The sequence below is a fragment of the Cyrtonyx montezumae genome, unplaced genomic scaffold, assembly GCF_038088225.1.
Source record: "Cyrtonyx montezumae isolate F1298 unplaced genomic scaffold, pur_monq_1.0 scaffold_3, whole genome shotgun sequence".
Taxonomy (NCBI): domain Eukaryota; kingdom Metazoa; phylum Chordata; class Aves; order Galliformes; family Odontophoridae; genus Cyrtonyx; species Cyrtonyx montezumae.
This window is the reverse complement of record NW_027072034.1, coordinates 101,575,139-101,594,023: the sequence shown is the minus strand read 5'-3', so window position 1 is coordinate 101,594,023 and position 18,885 is coordinate 101,575,139. Positions and strand designations below refer to the sequence as shown.

The 18,885-nt window shown below is 45.8% G+C and overlaps 1 protein-coding gene across 1 annotated transcript in view; it reads right to left on the bottom strand.

Annotated features, from left to right (window-relative positions):
- CACNA2D4 (calcium voltage-gated channel auxiliary subunit alpha2delta 4) overlaps window positions 1-18,885 on the bottom strand; it is a 113,163-nt gene that overhangs the window by 40,272 nt on the left and 54,006 nt on the right. The window contains exons 25-26 of the mRNA XM_065742544.1: window positions 17,539-17,666; window positions 14,542-14,622 (exon numbers count right to left, since the gene is read on the bottom strand). Of these exons, the coding sequence (XP_065598616.1) occupies window positions 14,542-14,622; window positions 17,539-17,666 (209 nt within the window). The remainder of the gene's footprint in view (window positions 1-14,541; window positions 14,623-17,538; window positions 17,667-18,885) is intronic.

Genomic DNA, 18,885 nt, shown 5'->3' with positions numbered 1-18,885 from the left:
TCAGACATCTTACAGCCCTCCTGCTCACTGCTGCTGGAGTGATGCACACCAGCTCTTCACACCCTCCTGGTCTCAGACAGGTTGTTGCACTGACCCATGGGCACGCAATGACAAGTCTTCAATCAAGGCCTGGAGTTGAAAGATCCCTCCTGGTCTACCTAGGGCCACCAGGACAAAGAGACAACGTCCCCCGGACTGTTTTAGCAGAACACAGGGCTGCACGGAACAGACAAGGATGTTCTCCAGGAAGCAGAAGACCAGGCTATCTTGGAAGAAGGACTGGGAGAAAACTGTCCACCCACCAGCGTGGGCACACATCGCACTCCCACTCTCAGCACACTGCTTGTGAGGAAGAGGAGGAGGAGGAGCAGGGCTGGCAAAATGTGAGGAGGGAGGACTCTTCCCCCATGCACTGTACAGCCACACAAACCATCCCACCTGCTGCAAACGTAGCCCTCTCTGAAGGGCAGAACTGGTGCACTGCAGACTCCTTATGTGTGTTACTGCTGCTCCACATTCCCAGCAAGCCGGGACTAGACTCAGCCTGCTGGATCCAAATCCCCTCCAACCTCCCTCTCAGGGGAACTTCTCCCTTTACCATACTGGACTCCGCAATCATACTTGAAATGGGACTTGAGTCAGAGTGGTATATTTATAGATCTATATTTTACTTGCATCAAATAATGGTGAAACATTGCACAAAACCAATGGGATCTATATACATTTGTATGTATGTGTGCGTGAGTGAGCAAGAGAGTGAATGAAATGGTTTTTAGGGGGGTAGACTAGAGGCAAAATGAGTAGGAGGGAGGCAGGGTCTGGGGAAGGGGGAAATCCTCCTTTCTCTGCACCTTCCCTGTGACCTCCTCCTGTCCTGACAAATTTTAATTTGTTGCTAATAACATTTTCTATATTTCGTCTTGTGGGGCTGACGATGACCTTGCCCATCCTTTCCTCTTTGTTTTCAGTTATAAGGCAGAAACTCTGGATTCATCTCAACCCTAGACAAGGGACTGCTGTGTTTAGTAATCCACCGAGGAAAGGAGAAAGACAGGAAAGGGTAGAAAGGAATGTTGAAGAGAAACACGAAGGCTGGATGCTATGGGGAGTCCCACTGGAAAGCAAATACTGTACTTGGAAGGACAAGGACCTGTCCTCTTTCATGCAGAGCAGAGTAATGGGGTTTACTGGGAAATTACCTTCTTGTACCACAGGCAAACAGGCTCTTACTCTTTCCAAACATACCTGTCAGCAAGCACCCCTAGAGAATGCCATGTCCATCAGGGTCAGAAATTATACTCTCCTGCAGGATGCCAGGCATAGAATGAGTGCTAGTGTTCCCTGTATGCCCAGGCAATGGGTTCCTCTGGTGTGTGGGGCAGGGGCTCCCGGTGTCCCCTGCAGGAATGGGGGAACCCACCAGTAAGTGCAACCTTTGCTGCAGGCAGGTATATCAATGGCAAGAGCAAGCACCTGCCTTCAGGGAATGATCTCCTGGGGCCAGCAGGTCCAACCAACAGGCCGGGGCTGTGCTTTCCTTAGGGGCTCGCAGACCCACCAAAAACATCCCCTTCTGCTCCCCTCCACCCCCTGGCCTCACACACCCACCTGTGGTACAGGCGGGCACATTTCTTGCAGGGAACAGATGGCACTCGTAATTTCTTTTTCTTTTTGTTACTGTTTGAGGGAGAGCAACAAGATTTTCTAAAATGACTGAATGGAGGTTTCTTTGGCATGAGACAGAAAATTTTTAAAGGTATATTATATTTCTGGCTTGTTGTTACAGAAGAATAATAAAGAATGTATTTTCCTATGCTCCTTCTTGTTTAAATGAGACCTCTGATGGTAACTTTTCCCCTCCTCTATTCACAAGCAAACGCCACAGGGATACAACCAGCAAAACAAAAAAGGCTCTGAATTTCCCTATATACATATGCTTTTCTATACATACTATTTGATTCTGGAGTGAATGTGCACATACACACACACATGCAAATGCTATGACCAGGAACCCTTGGCAAGCATCTGTCTGTGGTGAGGGTGAGGCTGGAGGTCTGAACACAGAGGCAGTCAAGGTGAGACCCCGGATCTGAAAACAAACAGAGGCAGCTCCAGGGACACAGCCAGGCAAGGGCGATTGTGTAACAAGGATAAGATACTGTGGCAATCAGCTCATTACATAAAAGTAGAAAGGGCCAAATTAATCCCTAGTGTAAGAATGCAGAAGCCAATGGAGTTATATTCAGGTCAAATTTGATTCCAAAAGCTTTTTTTTTTTTTTTTTTTTTTAAATTAGAGCATAACATTCAATGAAACTTACTGTAACAAATAGTGAGCTATGGATTTCTGCATCTCCAGATTTCTGCCTCTCCTGAGTAAGGTTATTTTAAAACGAATGGAAATCTCTATCTAATCCTATCGCACCCCCAAGTACACAAGCTGTCACCCCTGGAGCTAGATGAGTCTCTCCACCAGCTGTTCACTGCCGAGGTTTATCACACGCAGCTAAGAAGTTTACATTCCCTACTTCTCCACTCCCAGTACTACATATACATGGTTCATCACATACTCTCCCAGTGAGAAAAAGCTAATCGTGTGGCACGTGGAATCACAAAAAGTGTTAAACCCCATCACAAACAAACCCTTGTGCCACCATACTTGCACTGTTATACTCAATCACAGTTAGGCTCAGCCTGACCTTCAAAGGGAAACTGGAAGCAGAATCCAGATACTGCTAATCTGATAACAGCTGAGGCATCTCTTCTGCTGAAAAGGTACATGCTGTGAGAGAATCACCACTGTTGTTCAACACTGTGGTGTCCATGACGCATAGTCTAATCTAATTTTACCACGTAGGTACAGGAGCACACAGAGGTACTACTAAGCAGTTCATATATTAATCAGAAATGTAGAACTGAAAATAAAGCAAAGCCAACACACTCATCTGATAACTCTCGGCTCTTTTGGTTCACAGATCACCCGGGAGCAGCCTATGATTTTCTGCAATTTGGTTAACTTTCATTTGGCAAATGCATTTGCTACCTATACATACCTATTCACACACACATATAATTCCATATATATAAACATGTAATTATGCATATGCCTATATAAAATACACATAAAATATATAAAATTCAATGCCTCCTCTGTCTCTTGTTCATGGTCAGCTTGCTCTGCAGCCTTGCAGAGTACCTGCTGGTACTGATAAGGAGCACAGGTCAGAGTATCACTTTTCATGTACTTATTAGATAGGTGCAAGTCCTAGCATGGGATTTTTGAGGACCAAAAAGCCCTCCCCTGAGAATACACTGCAATACAGACAAAAAATAAGCATTTCCTGAAGAGTACAGTTACAGAACAGAGTGAAAGTGAATAAAGACTTCCTGTGTCATTCTGGGGAGCTTCTGACAACAGCAGGAGCCCTAGAAAGGCAGGAAGAAGGCAGCATCCTCACAGCTTTGTTCCTTTTAGAGGGTGGGAGGAAAGCAACCAAGGGGCTAGACCTCTCCTTCCCACAGTGGCACTGTGCTGCAGCCAGGCAGAGGCCATGTGTAGGGCACCTGGAGCAAAGGAGAAAGCAAAGCGTGATGCTAAGAATAACAACCTGCCTTGTGTGGAGCTTCTGAGCCAGGCCAACGATGTGCTGCTCTTTGCTCAGGGCGTTAGGTCAAGATCTGTCCCTTCACGTTTGTTTATTTCTGTGTTCTAACTTGGGAATAGACTTGCTTGTTAAGAACATCTGCAGAAAGTGAACACGTAAAGGGAACGGAAAGAGTGGCAAATGCAGGTATTTCATTCGAGAAAAAACGCATGGACTGAGATATTCACCAAGCTCTGTGTAAGGCTCAAGGGAAATATCCAGAGTAACAACAATGCTTTGCATTTCTATAGTGCTTGCCTTTGGCAGCTCTCTGGGAGCTTGCAAGCATTAATGAATTCACAGAGGCAGAGATTCAGAGAGTATAAAGGCCAGAAGGGACTTTAGATCATCCAGTCTGACCTTCTGCGTATTGCACGCTATGGGAAAGTGTGCAGGAAAGAACCACAAATGTTATTTGAGGGTAGTAGAAAACACTTTGCTGTGAAAGGCTTAAAGAGCTCAATCTTTTTAGCTTACAGAACAGAAAATAGAGAAGTCATCCTGCAGAAAGTCCAATGGTGTGCTTACATGCAGCTACGGTGAATTTTCCAGAAAGGCAAACCTTTGATTTGAAAATATTCAAGAGATGACAAAATCTCCTTGCTTCCCTCGGTATCTTACTACAGTAACTAACTACAGTGCCCACTGTTAGCATTCATACTTAATATTTGAATCTCATTTGAATCTGCTTGAATTCAGTTTTCTATCATGGGTTTTTGTTATGCTTCTCCCTGGTAGATTAAAACCCAAACATTCTGGAACCAGCATCTCTCCCTTTGAAGGTACTTTATACACTAATCAAAACATCACTCAATCTTTTTTTGTTGTCGTTGTTAGATAAGCTGATTTTCATTAAGTTTGTTTTTGCTATGAAGCATTTTCTCTGATCTGGAACAATACCATAGACCTGTGCTGCATTCTTTTCCATTTTTCCTCCTTATAGAAGTACACTCCTCACCCATCAAAATCTGCAACCTGCATTGTTGGCAATGCCTAGCTATTGCCACACAATAATAAATATCACCTTTCCCTTCACCTATCCACCAGCCATGTCTCACAGTACTCCTGCTAGGCTATGAGAGCAGTATTCTTAGAGATGCAGGCAGATGGGAAAGACACTGCAACACCCTATACATCATTTTGAGAGAGCTGGCTAACAGGAAACTGGTTCTGATCCCCTTCACAACCACCTTTACTGTAGCACTACTTCTCTGGATTTCAGACAAGATTCTCCACACTGAAGCGGTTCCAGGTAAGAGAAAGACCTTTACTTAAACCTGATTGTGCCCCTCCAGCAGTTGCCACTTTCTAATTCACTCCTGATCTCATAGGGTATCTTTCTGTTTCCAGGACATAAATGCCTTTGATTCCTGTCACTCCCCCTCTCTCCCTGATATTCACTCTCTTCTGACTGATCACCCTCCTTCACCGACTGCCTCTGACCAGCTGCTTTTCAGATCCTCCCTTCTCCGATCTCCTCAACTGTCACTTCTGAATTGCCACACACACGCCAACCCCCACATCCCCATCTGCTTTTTAAAGGCTCATTATCATAAGCAGGGGCTTCTCTGCTCACTTCTCTTTACTCCACAAATACCCAAATCAATCCAGAGAAACTATCAAGCTGCCAAAGGCTGAGGGAAGGCTTTAGGCTGACCTTGTCCAGCCTGCAGCCTTCTAGGTTCACCACCATCTCCTGGCAGGCTTTTCAAGCTTCAGCTTAAAACCTTGAGGCTTTTTACCTCACAATATGGCACGAAAGCTGTTCTAACACTGCATTAGCCCAATGGCTAGAAAATCTCCTCTAGTTTTCCACCCTAAGTATCTTCCTGGCCTCGCTATACTATGTAGTTTTCATACTAGCAATGTCCTTTGTTTCCCTCAGGATGCAATCCTATCTCCTGAAGTCATAGTCCCTACAATTCTCTCTGAATATGTTTATCAACTCTTTCCTAATCATCGAATCACAGAATCATTTGAGTTGGAAGAAACACTTAAAGGTCCAATTCCCCTGCAATGAACAGGAACACCCACAGCTCAGTCAGGTTGCCCAAAGCCCTGTCCAGCCTGACCTTGAGTGTCTCCAGGGACAGGGCATCCACCACCTCTCTGGACAGCCTGTCTCAGTGCCTCACCACCCTTACTGTTTCAAACGATGCCCTTATACCAAGTCAAAATCTCCCCCCTTTTAGTTTGAAACCATTTCCCCTTGTCCTATCACAACAGACCCTCCTAAAGAGTCTGTTCCTTTCTTTCTTTAAGATCCCTTTAGATACTGAAAGGAAGAGGTTTTTTTAAAGAAATATCTTTAATTTTGAAACAAAATCCTAAGAACTTCTGAGAGCTGGAGGTTAATGAAGAATGGGGTGGAGCAGAGGAGGATGTGGCTAAGGCATGACCAGAGCTGTTGGGTACCACTGAGTATACCCTGTTGCCTTTCAGCAAGGATCTCAGGATTGGACTCTCTAGGCATAGGTTCCCTGAATTTTATGTGGTAACAGAGGGCAACACAGCCTACACTGAGGATCCTTACTGAGATGTGCCAAAACAGACCCAGCAGCTCCCAGAAGACAAGGGCTGACCCTAGTTCTGCTTGCTGTGCTCTCTGCCAGATTTTACAGAGTTCCCTGCTCACGGATTTCTAATATTAGTTCTCAAGCATATGACCTTGTCTTTCATACTACTGAAATTCATTCTGTTTTTGGTACTCCTGCCAAGGTCACATAAAGCTTTCTCTATGATATCCTGGTCCTTCCCTGTACTAGCAATGCCTTCTAGTGTTGAGTCATCAGGACATTTCCCCAGTACCTACTCCTGTCTGTGGCAGGGTCTCAGACTAATGCTAGCAAAGACTGAATGTAGCTGAACACTGGGGAGTGCTATGAGCAATCTTTTATTAGACGGACAGGTGATGTTGCTGTTGCCATCAACCTGGACTCAATTTTACCTCTCTGCCCCTTACAGCTCCTCTGTCTTTCCTCATCTAATTGTTTCTTACAGGTCAGTGAGACACAAATAGAGATCTTTGAAATTTCTTATGCCTTCCAGGAAAAAAGTCATTCGAAAAAAAGATAGTGGGTTAGTCCAGCACAATCTAACATTGCTAAACTCAGGTTGCCCAAATCTTCTTTCCCCTAAAGATAATAACTGCACTTTCCTTCAAGATCTCCTCTAAAGGACTACAAGCATTACAGAGGTCACACAGGTCTGAGACTGGCAATTTTCTCCCTTCCTTAATCCTGACTGCTGAATTTTCATTTTTTCAGCCAGCATGGAGTCACAACTCGAGGCAGAGCTGCAAAAAACCCTTGCTGTGTTTCCATATAGCAGCTCTGCCAGGGATGGAGTGCACCCAGGCCCTTGCACTGAGTGCGCTAAGCTGCCTGAGCTGCTTATTCCAGTAGTGAGCTTGTTCCTTCCCCAAGGACAATACAGCTGTCCTTATTAATAACTTGGGTGCATCGTCCTCTTTGGTTTTGGCTCAGACTATTAGTTTCCTTGATCTTGAGAGCTCTCACTACCCAGAAGTGGCCCCACTTCTTACTCTCTTTTTCACTGAATAGCGGCAGAATCTTTTGCTGTTACTTTAAATCTCCATTGCTGGGTCTAACTCAGCTTGATTTGTAAGCAATCCTCACTTTATCCCTACACTTCCTGACCTCTAAGACACAGCTTCCTTTGCTGCCTCTTTTCCATTCCATGTAGCCTCTTCAGAACCAGCTTAAATAGCCTAGGCAGTTGCCTGTGGCAGCAGACAGATGCAGAGTAGAAGAATTGCACTGTGGACCACAGCACCCCCATAAAGCAGACCAGCCCCCAGTTCCCCCCTCAAAACTCTATCAGCCGAGTGCTCTCTGTGAAAGCAGTGCTGAAAGCCAGAAGCAGACTACCCTCCTCATGCTCTGAGCAAGGTGTGGGCAACCTTTTCGCTCTGGGGAGCCATGAGGGTTTGCTGGTAGCCCTGAAGAAGAGCAAGGACAGGAAGAGGCAAAGAGAACTGTTATCAGTAAAGCCTCTATACAGAATGAGACTACAGTGTAACTGCATTTGGGAGGAACAAGGAATATTTCTGATAATATCATCAGGAATATTACTGGTCTGACCTCATTGCTAACCCTGCTTTGAGCGGGAGGTTGACACGGGACCTCCTGAGGTCAGTATCCTATGATCCTATGAATGAGACTTTTGTATCCCAGTGAGGGAAAGAAGGAGAAGAATAAGGTCTTGTGAGTGGAAAGAGCTGGCAGCAGGTGCCTCATTACATAGCTTTGCAATGGGGAGATTTGTGTCTTAGGGGAACAGCACAACAGAAGAGGAAGGACTTTGGTGTTAAAAGTCATACATCTTACGAATAGACTGGAACTGCCTCAAACCTGCTAAGCTTCCATGTTTCTCAAACTGTAAAACTGGTCTGCTTATACCTTGGCTGAATTTAGGCCAAATCGTCTCATAAAATACTTCCTACAACCTGCTGTATATTTACCACCCTCATCCCCACATTCACAGACTGCTTCTGTGACCCTTTTAGGATCTTCTCAGTTGACTTCGCTCCTCTGCTGAACTACAGGCTCTAATACAGCTCATGACATCATTTGTAGCTGTGGCAAAGCCACAGTCCTTGCATGGACAGAACCACTTTACTCCACATACTCAAATGCACAGATTTGAGTTGTTGTGGGGGAATAAGTATAAGCAAGGCAATGTGCTGGCCTTGCACTTGGAGACATTTCAATTTGCACTCAGCTTGGTGAGAAACATTAATGCTCCTTGCTTGACAGGCTGAGGATACTCATGCTTCTGTGAAAGGGATCCTGGCTTGTCTGTGACCCTCACAGACTTTCTGTCCTGCTGAAAACTCAGTGCATATCAACAGGCCACAGCCGTTCATCTCTGCACACCCATACCCACTCCACACTGCATCCACGCAGATTACTCATGCATGTACCTGTATGTACACAGAAAACACAAGTGTACAGCCACACCACAGGTAGGAATAGTGCAAATATGTGCATGAATATATGCTTTGGTGCTATGTGTGCAGAGAGGTATCAGAACCACACAACACACTGCAGAGGAACTCTCTGTGCATGCAAAACCACGTGCACGTGCATAAATACCCTCACACATTGGGCATCTACATATTCTACATGCAAAATGCTCCCACAGGCTCACGTGGCTCCAGGGAGACACAGGATCCTGATGATTGTGGCTGGGTAGGAGTTAATGCAAAAGGGGATGGGAAAGAAATTAAAGGCAAAAAAAAAAAAAAGTTGAAAGCCCAGCACATGATTCTTCTCCTATCACATCTGTGAATCCTGGAGCGCGAGAGTAATTGTCTGCAATGAGTCAGACCAAAAGGCACAAGGAAATGGTTGCTATGGCAACCCTTGCACTGCTCTAATTCGGCTCGGAATTAAAACGATATCAAATAATTTGCAAGCAAAGGGAACACAGCAAAGGCGCCGGGTGTCAATCTAAAAAATCCAGCTATAAGCAAGCCTCTCCTGAGTCGGTGTCAAGGGCTCTCTTCCCTTCAAGTGTGACAGCCATAGCAATCAGAGGAGCTACAGAGGCAAGAGCGGTGGATAACCTCAGGCGAGAAGATTTCTGCCATGTGCAGGCGAGAGCGGGCTCCTGGGCTGGAGCTGCAGCCTGGAACAGGCTCCAAGACTGGGGTCAGACAGCTGTAGGGCCAGGGGGTTCATTCCCTATGCAACAGGCAATGTCCCACGTGCAGGGAGGCACAGAACCTGCACTGCAGATCTCACCGTTAATGCAGACAGCATATACACCACGGATTAAAAAGAAATTGCTGATGTCCAGCCAGAGCGGGTGGAATGCTAGGGGAGATGTCTCACTCTTATCTTTTGCATTCTCACGAGGATAAAATAAATGCATTTGACCCCATTGTCAGTAGCTACTGTCTTTGTGTGGAGACATCTATAAATAATGGAGAATGGAGAGATACTACTCTTGGCATACAAGTGGCACTGTGCGATGCCAATAACCTGGCCTGCAGAAGACTGGCTCAACCCTTAGGCCATTAAATGAGCACTTACTGATAAGAGCCTCCAGATGGATGTCCTGAGAAGTGGGAAAGGCATGGCTGCTGGTAGTACTAAAACCATGAGTGTTTCTGCCTTACTGACTGCCCCGATGCTTCCTATGACTGAGCTTCAAGCACGGCCCCTTCAGATGTCTCTTATTTGTCAGATCAAAGGGCTGCCTGAGAAACTGCTTGAGCTTCAGGGTGTGCCAGGAGGAAATGGAATTAGACAGAAAATAGCAGTAGCAGGTAGTGGGGTGAAAATGAGTCGGGTGTCCCTTCTTTCTGCCCATGCTATCGCTGGATGCAAAGGAGATCATGCCTTTCCATAAGAACATGCAGTGCCTCAGAAGCTCCCTGACATTCCTCCACTGGAACAATGTTGGCTCAATATGCAGCATTAATAGAGGGACAGTATTCCTTCGGAATATGGCAGCACACATTCAGGAGATCAGCTGCTCTCAGACTTTGTATTGGTAATATTATGCTGGTTTCCACGTCAATTTAGTAAAATCACTTTAATCCTCCTGCTTGGATGAAGCTCAGTGCAAAAGGTGCTCGTGCCACCGTAGCTTATTTCCACGCATTTTAGCTGCTTCTGCAGGTGCAACTGTCACTTTCTGGAGAGGAACAGAGAAGAGGTTTTATCCACCCAAACAGCAAAATTGTAGGAATACAGAATTGCATGTAGATTAGCTTGAAAAGATGCCACAGCAACAGAACTGCCGAAAAAGGCACCTGCATCTCTTCCCTCCTGCTTGGTGGTAACAGCCAGCAGGTGGCCAAAATTGAGGACCAAGGAGGAGGATGGAGAGATGTCAAGCTGGCCAGTAAATGCTTTTCAAATGAAGAGCTTCCATCATACGGATAGAGGCTGGATTTTAACCAGTGGTATAATGGCAAAATTACTTTCCATTATCCATTTTTCAGACTGACTGATTTCAAATACTTCTGAAAAAAATCTAAGCTTTTTTGAAAATCTGTTCCTGCTGTGAGTCCAGAGCTCTTCTGAAAATATTGGCCTTAATAACTCGGTGTCCCCAAAATCCCTCTGTACAATAGGAATAATACTTCTCTTCTTTCAGCCTTCTTTGGGCTTGCTTAGGACTCTTTCCAAACACATCTGTACATACTGTCGTCATCACTGGATAACAATTTCAGAGTGCCACGGTCATTGTAAATAAGAGGGAACATTACCTTTGAATATAAACAGAGGCAAGAGATATTGTATACAACAAATGTGGATGTTCAAAATGCTTGTCTGGATACCCTATTTGTTTTACTGGGGACAATGGAGTTTGTGCACACCCAATGGATTGCCAGTATCAGCCATCTCCCATCCCTGAGACATTACAGCAAAGGCATGGAACCAATCCACCAGAAAGGAAGGCTTTACCTCTCCCTGGTAGAGATTGAAACTGGCAGAGAGCTGGCCACCACATAACTCAAACAGAGAAAAGGTCAGGCAATAAAAGAGACATCATACCCAGAACAAAGTGACAGCTAAACTCCTGCGCAGATTCCAGCATTTTCACTGGGGCTTTAAATCACTAAGAGCTGCTGTCAGCAACTACATGTGATTTCTGCAGCACACCCCTCCCCGCCCCCCCGGAGGACCATAAAGCCCCAGGCTACTGACTCAGTGAAGGGAGCAGATGACAGTTCTATCTGGGGCAGGACTTGGCTTGAGGAGAGTGCCATCACGATTCCTTATTTTTCATTTCCAACAAAGTTAGAGCTTGTGAAAGGTACTGGACTGACATCCCAGGAGAATAGCTGCCTGCTAATTAATTATAATTAATAATCCAGGCATTAGTTAATGTTTGCATAGTGCTTTGAGCTGCCAAAGTGCAATATAGCAGGTAGATGATATTAACTCAAAGGATCAGGTATAGTGGTATATTTGCCTGTGTGGCTTCCCACTGACTCCGTGATCACCCCAATCAATGCACATAAGAGGCTCCACTGTGTTATCTGAAAGACCTACGGGTACCTCCAGCCCTCAAAATGTCTGCATGATGTCCCACATGCCCCAGGTTCAGGGGCTTGGCTAAACCAAGCCACACAGAACCAGGAGGATGGAGGCCCCATGCTCCCTCTCCATTGCTATCCTCAGCCCTCCAGCCCAGCTGCTCCCTAATCCTAGCTGACAGCTCCCTCGCTCTCTGACAGATCCCAGGCCGATGTCATCTTCCTGGACATCTGATTTTAGGAGATTGCCTTTCTCTGCCTTGGCTGGGGACTGCCATTCAGCTGCCAGAACAAAAGGGGCCCTGTCACCGGCGTCCTCCTGGCGGGGGCACAGGGGGTGCCCCCCTCCCCAAAGGCACAGCTGTAAATCCTAGAGCTTTATTTTTCACTGCACACATAGTGAACATTTCAGAGTGCTTACAAATCCCCCCCAAGCACCATCAAGTCAAGCAAATGACAGTAACAATCAGTGGCAGAATGACAGGCCAGTTCATACAAATTGCACTTTTATAGGGGCACTTAAATAGCCTTCTTTTCTCCCCCCTTTACAGAACTGTGACAGCATTTATCCAGAAAGTACAAGCCTATGCAGATATTTGGCTCTCTGAGAACAAGTGCTAGGTATCAGACTGATTTCTGGTAGTTTCCTGACTCTACATGAACACAATTACCATGTTCACTGAGGGCTGATGCCATCCGAATAACTATAATAATAACAATCTACATCCTATTCTGCTCTGATTGCCTCTTGTTGTGCCTCTGCTCACTCTCCTTCCCTCACCTCCCTCCTGTACCCAGTGTGGGGGCAGGATGGTATTGCAGCATTATCTTTGCTGCAGCCTCCTCTGAAGGGTGAAGTTCCCCAGAATCAGGTCTCACCAGTCACTCAGCATTTGTGTGTGGGGAACAATGAGAGACCTATACACTTATTCTCATACCTGCTATCCTCAAGATCAAAGCAAGATCAAATAGTATTGTAATGGGTAGCGTGACCACAATTCTCTCTTTTTTTTAATGACTACTGGTGTTATGAAAGATTCAGATGACCAACCTATTCACCACTGGAAACAAAACAAATGGTAATATATAGTGCCACTTTGCTCCCTGACACCCCATAACAAGTTATAAACCTATTCCCAGTATAGCAATTGGGATGTATCTCAGGAAAGTCTTGCATTCCCACTGAAGTCAATAGGGGCTACAGCTGGATCCCAAAGGATTTCAGATCCTTTGGGAGAAAACGTTTCCTTCAATGCTGCTGAATATACCACATATGGAAGTAAGCAGATGATTGCGGGCAGGTCATCTAATATGCCTACTTGTGACAAGGACCTGTGGCAACTCTAAGGTACAAAACTAATTGAGAATTCACTTCTGTGCTTCCCTGATTACGAATCAGGAAAGTGGTTTGTTCTTCATCATTTCCACAAATGACAGAAATTTTACCTTACAACTATCATTTTGACAGGATTTTTTCCCCTGCCCTCTGCTGCTTTCTCCACCCTCATTTCCCCACAGCAGAGGATTCTGCCCCTTCACAGCATGTCCACAGAGACAGTCGATTCAGCATCCAGGATAATTGAGGGGGTGGAAATCTCCACAGGGGTAGTGAAAAGTGCTGCTGGCAGAATAGAATTGGCTCTGTCAGGGGCAGCTCCTTCAGCCACTTGCCCTTGCTTTAGCTCTCCTACCCAGAAGTTTCCTTCCTTGTATTCATGTTGAGTGCCAAATCAGCTGCCTGTGCATCTCTGTTCTAACTCACAAGTCAGGAAAAGAAACAAAAAGAATCATGAAGAATAATCTTTTTTCATAAAGTGTTCTTTCTCCTCTCCAATTCATGACCAGAAAAATGCCCCAGTGCTGCTCACTTAGCACAATCTGAATGCTATTTCATTTTCTGCCGGCGTACTCATAGACTGCCAGCTAGTATCAGTTTGGGGAGTGTTTTCTATGAGTTGAACACTTAATTAAAATGGACTGTACTGAAAACACCTCTAGTTCACGAGAGTGTCTGGCCAAGCTTCACTTCCTAATAAATTTCTTTGCTTGGATTTGAAGCGGTGGAACAGAACTGAAAAGCACTATTTTATATTATCACTCCCTTAGATTATAAGTACTCTCTCAAACCCCATGTGATACTCAGAGAGTACTAGTCTCACCTGGAACTTACTGAGATCCTGGAAATTAAGGAGAAGTTCATCAGATGAAGTTAAATTGCCATAATTTAACTTACTGAAGAAGATCATCCACTGCATACTACTCAGTCCAGGTAAAAGTAATGGCTGACTGTGATTAGAAGGTATCTACAATACAGCCTTCTCTCTGAAGCAACTACTACAGAAAATGGTAAAGTTGCAAAAGCTTTTGGATTCTGTGGGAAACACTGTGCTCTACAAGTATTCCAAAAGTAGATGCAGAGTCTGTTGAAGGTCTGTCAAATGGGGATCAAAGCTCAAATTAAAAGAGAAGTTTGGAAATCAATATATGTGAGTTGGAAATCCAGCAGCAAACCCATTCCACCAACAAAAACAAAAGTTATTTTTCAGCAGAGATAACAACAGAGACACAGGAAAGTGCTGTTCTTTCAAAACAGTTCAAAACCTGCACAGACTGCTCATGCTCCAGGGAAATACCCAGTCTCAGTCCACAAAGTCACTGGCACTGAAGATAGGAAGTTTCCATTCAGCCAGCCATCCCTTCCAAAGATGTGTCAACCATTCGTACCTTTTCCAATGTTCTTTGTTTAGCCTGGTTTTTAACATGACAATCTATTGCGGCTCCCATCACTTCCCTTGAATGACAAGCAAACAGCTCTCAACTCCCACTCTCAATACAAGATGCTACCATTTCATTCAAGATCAGAAAACCAGAAATTTCCTACCTGCAGCAATACCCATCTTCCCATCGACAGATACAGCCACTGCCGTGCTAACTGTCACCACTTTCGGTAGGCCGCCGCCCTCTGTCAAGACACAAAAACAACAGGCTTGGTGAAGCTCACTGTCAGAGATTAGGAAAATGCAGCAGGATTCACACATCCAGGTCAGTACATACAGATGCCTCAGCACTGAAGGATCCAAAAATTTGGAGGAATGCATCTTCTAAACCATGTTAAGTGACTTGAAGGGCTAATAAACAAGGAGAGTTGTTTGTCTCATGATAGAAGTGGTATCTTCAGCGTAAAATGTAAAAGACTGGCCTCTTCCAGTTCAACTAAACAGAGATCTTAGGCCAGAAGGCTGCTTTGCTTCATGTACGAGCTAAGCTTTGCAGGCAGATAAGAAGCAGGACTGGGAATTTTGACATTGGCCCTACCCAGCAAAGGCCAGGCTTATGTCTAGCTCTGCCACCCAAGATAGATGAGCGTTACAAACTGGAGAGACAGACACAGTACTCAACATACTTCCAGAGTGCAATTCATTTTAGAAACAAAGTCTTGTGGGATCTATTCGGCTGTCTAAACTTTGTTATGCCCAAGGGTGTCCTGTTTATATTTTAGTTGTTCTTTGTCCCTGCAGGTCCCGCGTCCCATGTGCCAGCCCCATGAAGATCTCTTGTATCCCAGAGGGCAATTAAAATAGCACGGCTGGATAGAATTAAGCAACTGAGCCCCACGTCCTCTCTCTTTGTTAGTGCAGTTGTTTCAGCCCGCAATTGCCCATGTGACAGATTCAATTTTGTGTTTTTAAGTGATTAGGTTAGCTTCAGCTGAGGCACCTATTTTGAAACTGCCAGGGGACAGTTTGAAGGTCAGCATGATCGATTTAATTCGCAACTGACTCCTTTCTTGCTTGCAAGATGGAAAACTCCATTTCAGATGGATGGGTCAGGGATCCTTTCCTTCCCAAGAGCTCAAGCATTTGTTACCATTTTTCATTTCTGTTGTCATCATTCTTGTTGGTACCCAGCATACCCTGAGCACAATTCAGTGGCTACTGCAGTTTAGCCTGGAGTCTTTCACTCTTTAGTTTTTTTTTTTTTTTTACTGAAGTCAGATTAACTTGTTCAAAGATATCTCAAAGATATCAGAACTGGTAAAGCCTCTGACAAACAAAGACCTAACCAACTTATGCTGACATGCCTTGCACCTGATCACGCCTTTGTGTTGAATTCTCACATTTCCAGCTCACCCCTGGAATGGGATGAATTTGCAAAACACAACAGTAAGCAGAAAAAAACCCAACACATCAGAGATCTGGGCTGCAAGAACAGTCCTACGTGGCCTGCAGAGTCTTCCCTGCTCTCTCCTCTCTGGGACTTCTGGAGACTGGAAGGAGGTACCCTGGATAAATTATTCTGATAACTTGCAGCCACTCCCCACGGGACTCCTCCCTAACACAGTTGTCAGGCTCTTGCCTCTTACGTGATCATAAGAGCATCTACCATGAAAATTCCTTTTCACACAGTGGGCATATACTAAACTGTGGAAAGCATGGAAGGAGTATTTAAGAATCTAACCACTGAGAACTTCATAAGAAATTGGGTGGCCAAAAGGTGGGGCACTTTTGCTTCAAAGGATGTCAAGTTGAAGAGCTCAGAGTCTGTTCTATCAATGAAGCACAGTGTCACAGGAGAACTGAGTATTATATTCTTGGCTTTTCACACTCTTCTTGAATGATCCCATAGATTACAGTTTCACTAGGCTGAACCGTTCACCTCTAAAGAGACTAACAATCACCTCTAAAGTTTTGAGCATAAAGTATTCAGGGGCAGGCATTACTTCTTATAATGTGCCTGTACGTCTTCCAGAAGAGTGGGATCCTGGATTTGATTGAAGTTTCTGAAAATAGCAATGTCATACAAAAAGCAAAAACAGGGTCAGCTGCTTTTATTCTGCTTTAATCCATGCGAAACCACCTCCTACTGAACAGAAAGCCACATCAAGCCACAGTCCCTAATGTTTAGTCAATACTGACTACAGGGGTGTGGGTTGTGGCTATTCCAGAGAGCCCCATAGGGTGTTCCTGCCTGTTTTTCTAGCCTAATGCCTATTTCAAAGAGAAAATGCTGCTATGTGCAAGGTTTCTCCTAACATGTTTCCCCCTTTCTCTTCACTTGCTTCTTAAGTGAGATGTAAAGGTGCTATGCAGAGAAAGAGGCTTTGATGGAAGTTTTCAAGTATTTCCACCTTCCACCTCTCTCTCTTTACATGCTGGTTCATCTCTTGCCTCCCTGTGTTGTTTTCTCCTCTCTGCTTCTAGCTTTTCCACCCACCAGCCTCCCACCGCTGTGCCACAAAAAGCTTTGACAGCTAAAGCGCTGAGCTCTGTGACAGAGACCGAGTGCCAGGGGCCAGGGAGCAGAGGGGATTTCCACCCTCTGTGTAGGAGTCTCATACGAGGGTTTTGTTTTGATTTTTAATTTCCAGGCTGTTCTGCTCTCTTCCAGCCTTTGAGGAAGTCCTGGCTGACTCTGAAAACTCAAAGCAAGAGACATCAAAAAGCCACTCCTCGCTTTTCTCTGGTGTTTGCACTTCTTTGCTGACTAAGAGGTGATACATTCGAGTAATGTGATGGAAGGGACACCGGGCATGGATGGCACACCCTCACTGAAGAGGAAACTACGGAAAAGCACTCCTCCCTTTTCTTGCACCTTCTTCTCCAACAAACCCATCCCTTCTTGCCATGGAGAGCAGTGATGGAAAAAGAATGACACCCTCTGAAGTCACTTCTTGAATGTTTGCTGATTCCTTATCAGTCCTGGCTATTGCTCTGATGTTTCTGTCCCTCTGCCTGAACTCAGGGTGTGCAAAACACCACGAGGCCTGGCATCAGCAACTTTTACTGTGTGAGAGGCAGTAAAGGGATCGGAAGGAGACGGGCATGGCCACGTGTGCAAAGCTTTCTCTTCTCTCTCCTTGCACTCAGGCCGTGGTTACCTGAATCATCTTCTGAAACGATACTGTAGATGAAGCTCCCGGGGGGATGCTCGGCTGCCCGACGGTACCAAAGAGGGAAGTGGTCCATGGTGAAAATACTCTCCTTGTCCTTCCGAGTGAGGAATTTCCTGGCGAAAGAAAACGGAGAGTCGCCTTTTGCCCCGGGCGGCTTTGCACGGGGAGCCCCCTTCTGCGAGCCCCCGCCCCGCTCCCCGCCGCGCCGCCGCCACCGCCCGCCAGGTGCCGCTGTTGCCCAGGCCGAGGCCCGCGGCGCCGCCACCGCCCCCATCCAGCCCCGAGGACGGGCGAGGGGAGGTCGCGGCCCTGCTGCTGGACAGCGAGGGGACCGCTTTGGCTTCTGGGCTTGGCGACGGCCCGCCCTGAGCGCTGGGAATATGTTCCCCTCCGCATTCCCCTCCGCCTCCTCTCCCCTGGGATGCAGCGCGGGTCGCGCGGTGCGAAGGCGCCGGGCAGGGCCAGGGGGGAAAAGCGAGATGCTGAATATTGAACTCCTAGAGATGTGTGAGGCTGATGAACTTGAAATGGGTGCTTCTGAAGACCAGAGGATGGGTACTGAGGGCATGGCCTGCCAGGCAGCTGATGCTCAGGAGAGCCCTGGTAAAAATCAGGTCATTGCCTTCCCTGGAGAGCCCTCCTCCTTGGCTGACAAATCTCCTTTGTTTTCAGGCTCTCCTTTTGCTGAATGTTTTGTCATAACAATAGTTACTCATTTATACAGTTCCTTCCTTTCAAGAGATCTCAAAAGTGCTTCTCCTGTGACATGCAGGGATCTCTCATTGAAATGTAGTGACTACAGCTGTTCTAAAGCAGCAAGCAAAGCTTCTGATGAGCAGCATGAGGCAGGTAGTCATTCCCACTGCTTCCTGTAGCATTTTCTTCCTTGACACCAAAGCCTCCGTACTCTGAGTTATCCAAGGCTGTCTCAGAAACGTGGTGAGAGTGGCTGTCAGGGTGTGCACTTCAGGCTCAGTGCAGCTCTCTGCCCTGAACATGCGACTCATATCTGAAGAACTGGGAGACAGTGAAACAACTGCCAAGAAGCTAAGGACCACCACCACCATGCTGTTGATCCGTCTGCCTCTGTGACCTGTCCTTCCAAAGGGCACTGTGTATCAGTCTGCATGTTTGAAACTCAGCAACAAGAAAAATCTACGCCCTTTCCATGTCAGAAGCCTCCACTGAACATGCACTTCTGCCTTAAGGGAGAGGACAAGAGAATGAATCATATATGACAGATGTCAGTCACATCACTTAATGCATCACTGGAAGACACTGCAATAGTAATGTGATGTGGGGCATGTGAGAGCCAGAACAGAATAAAACTGT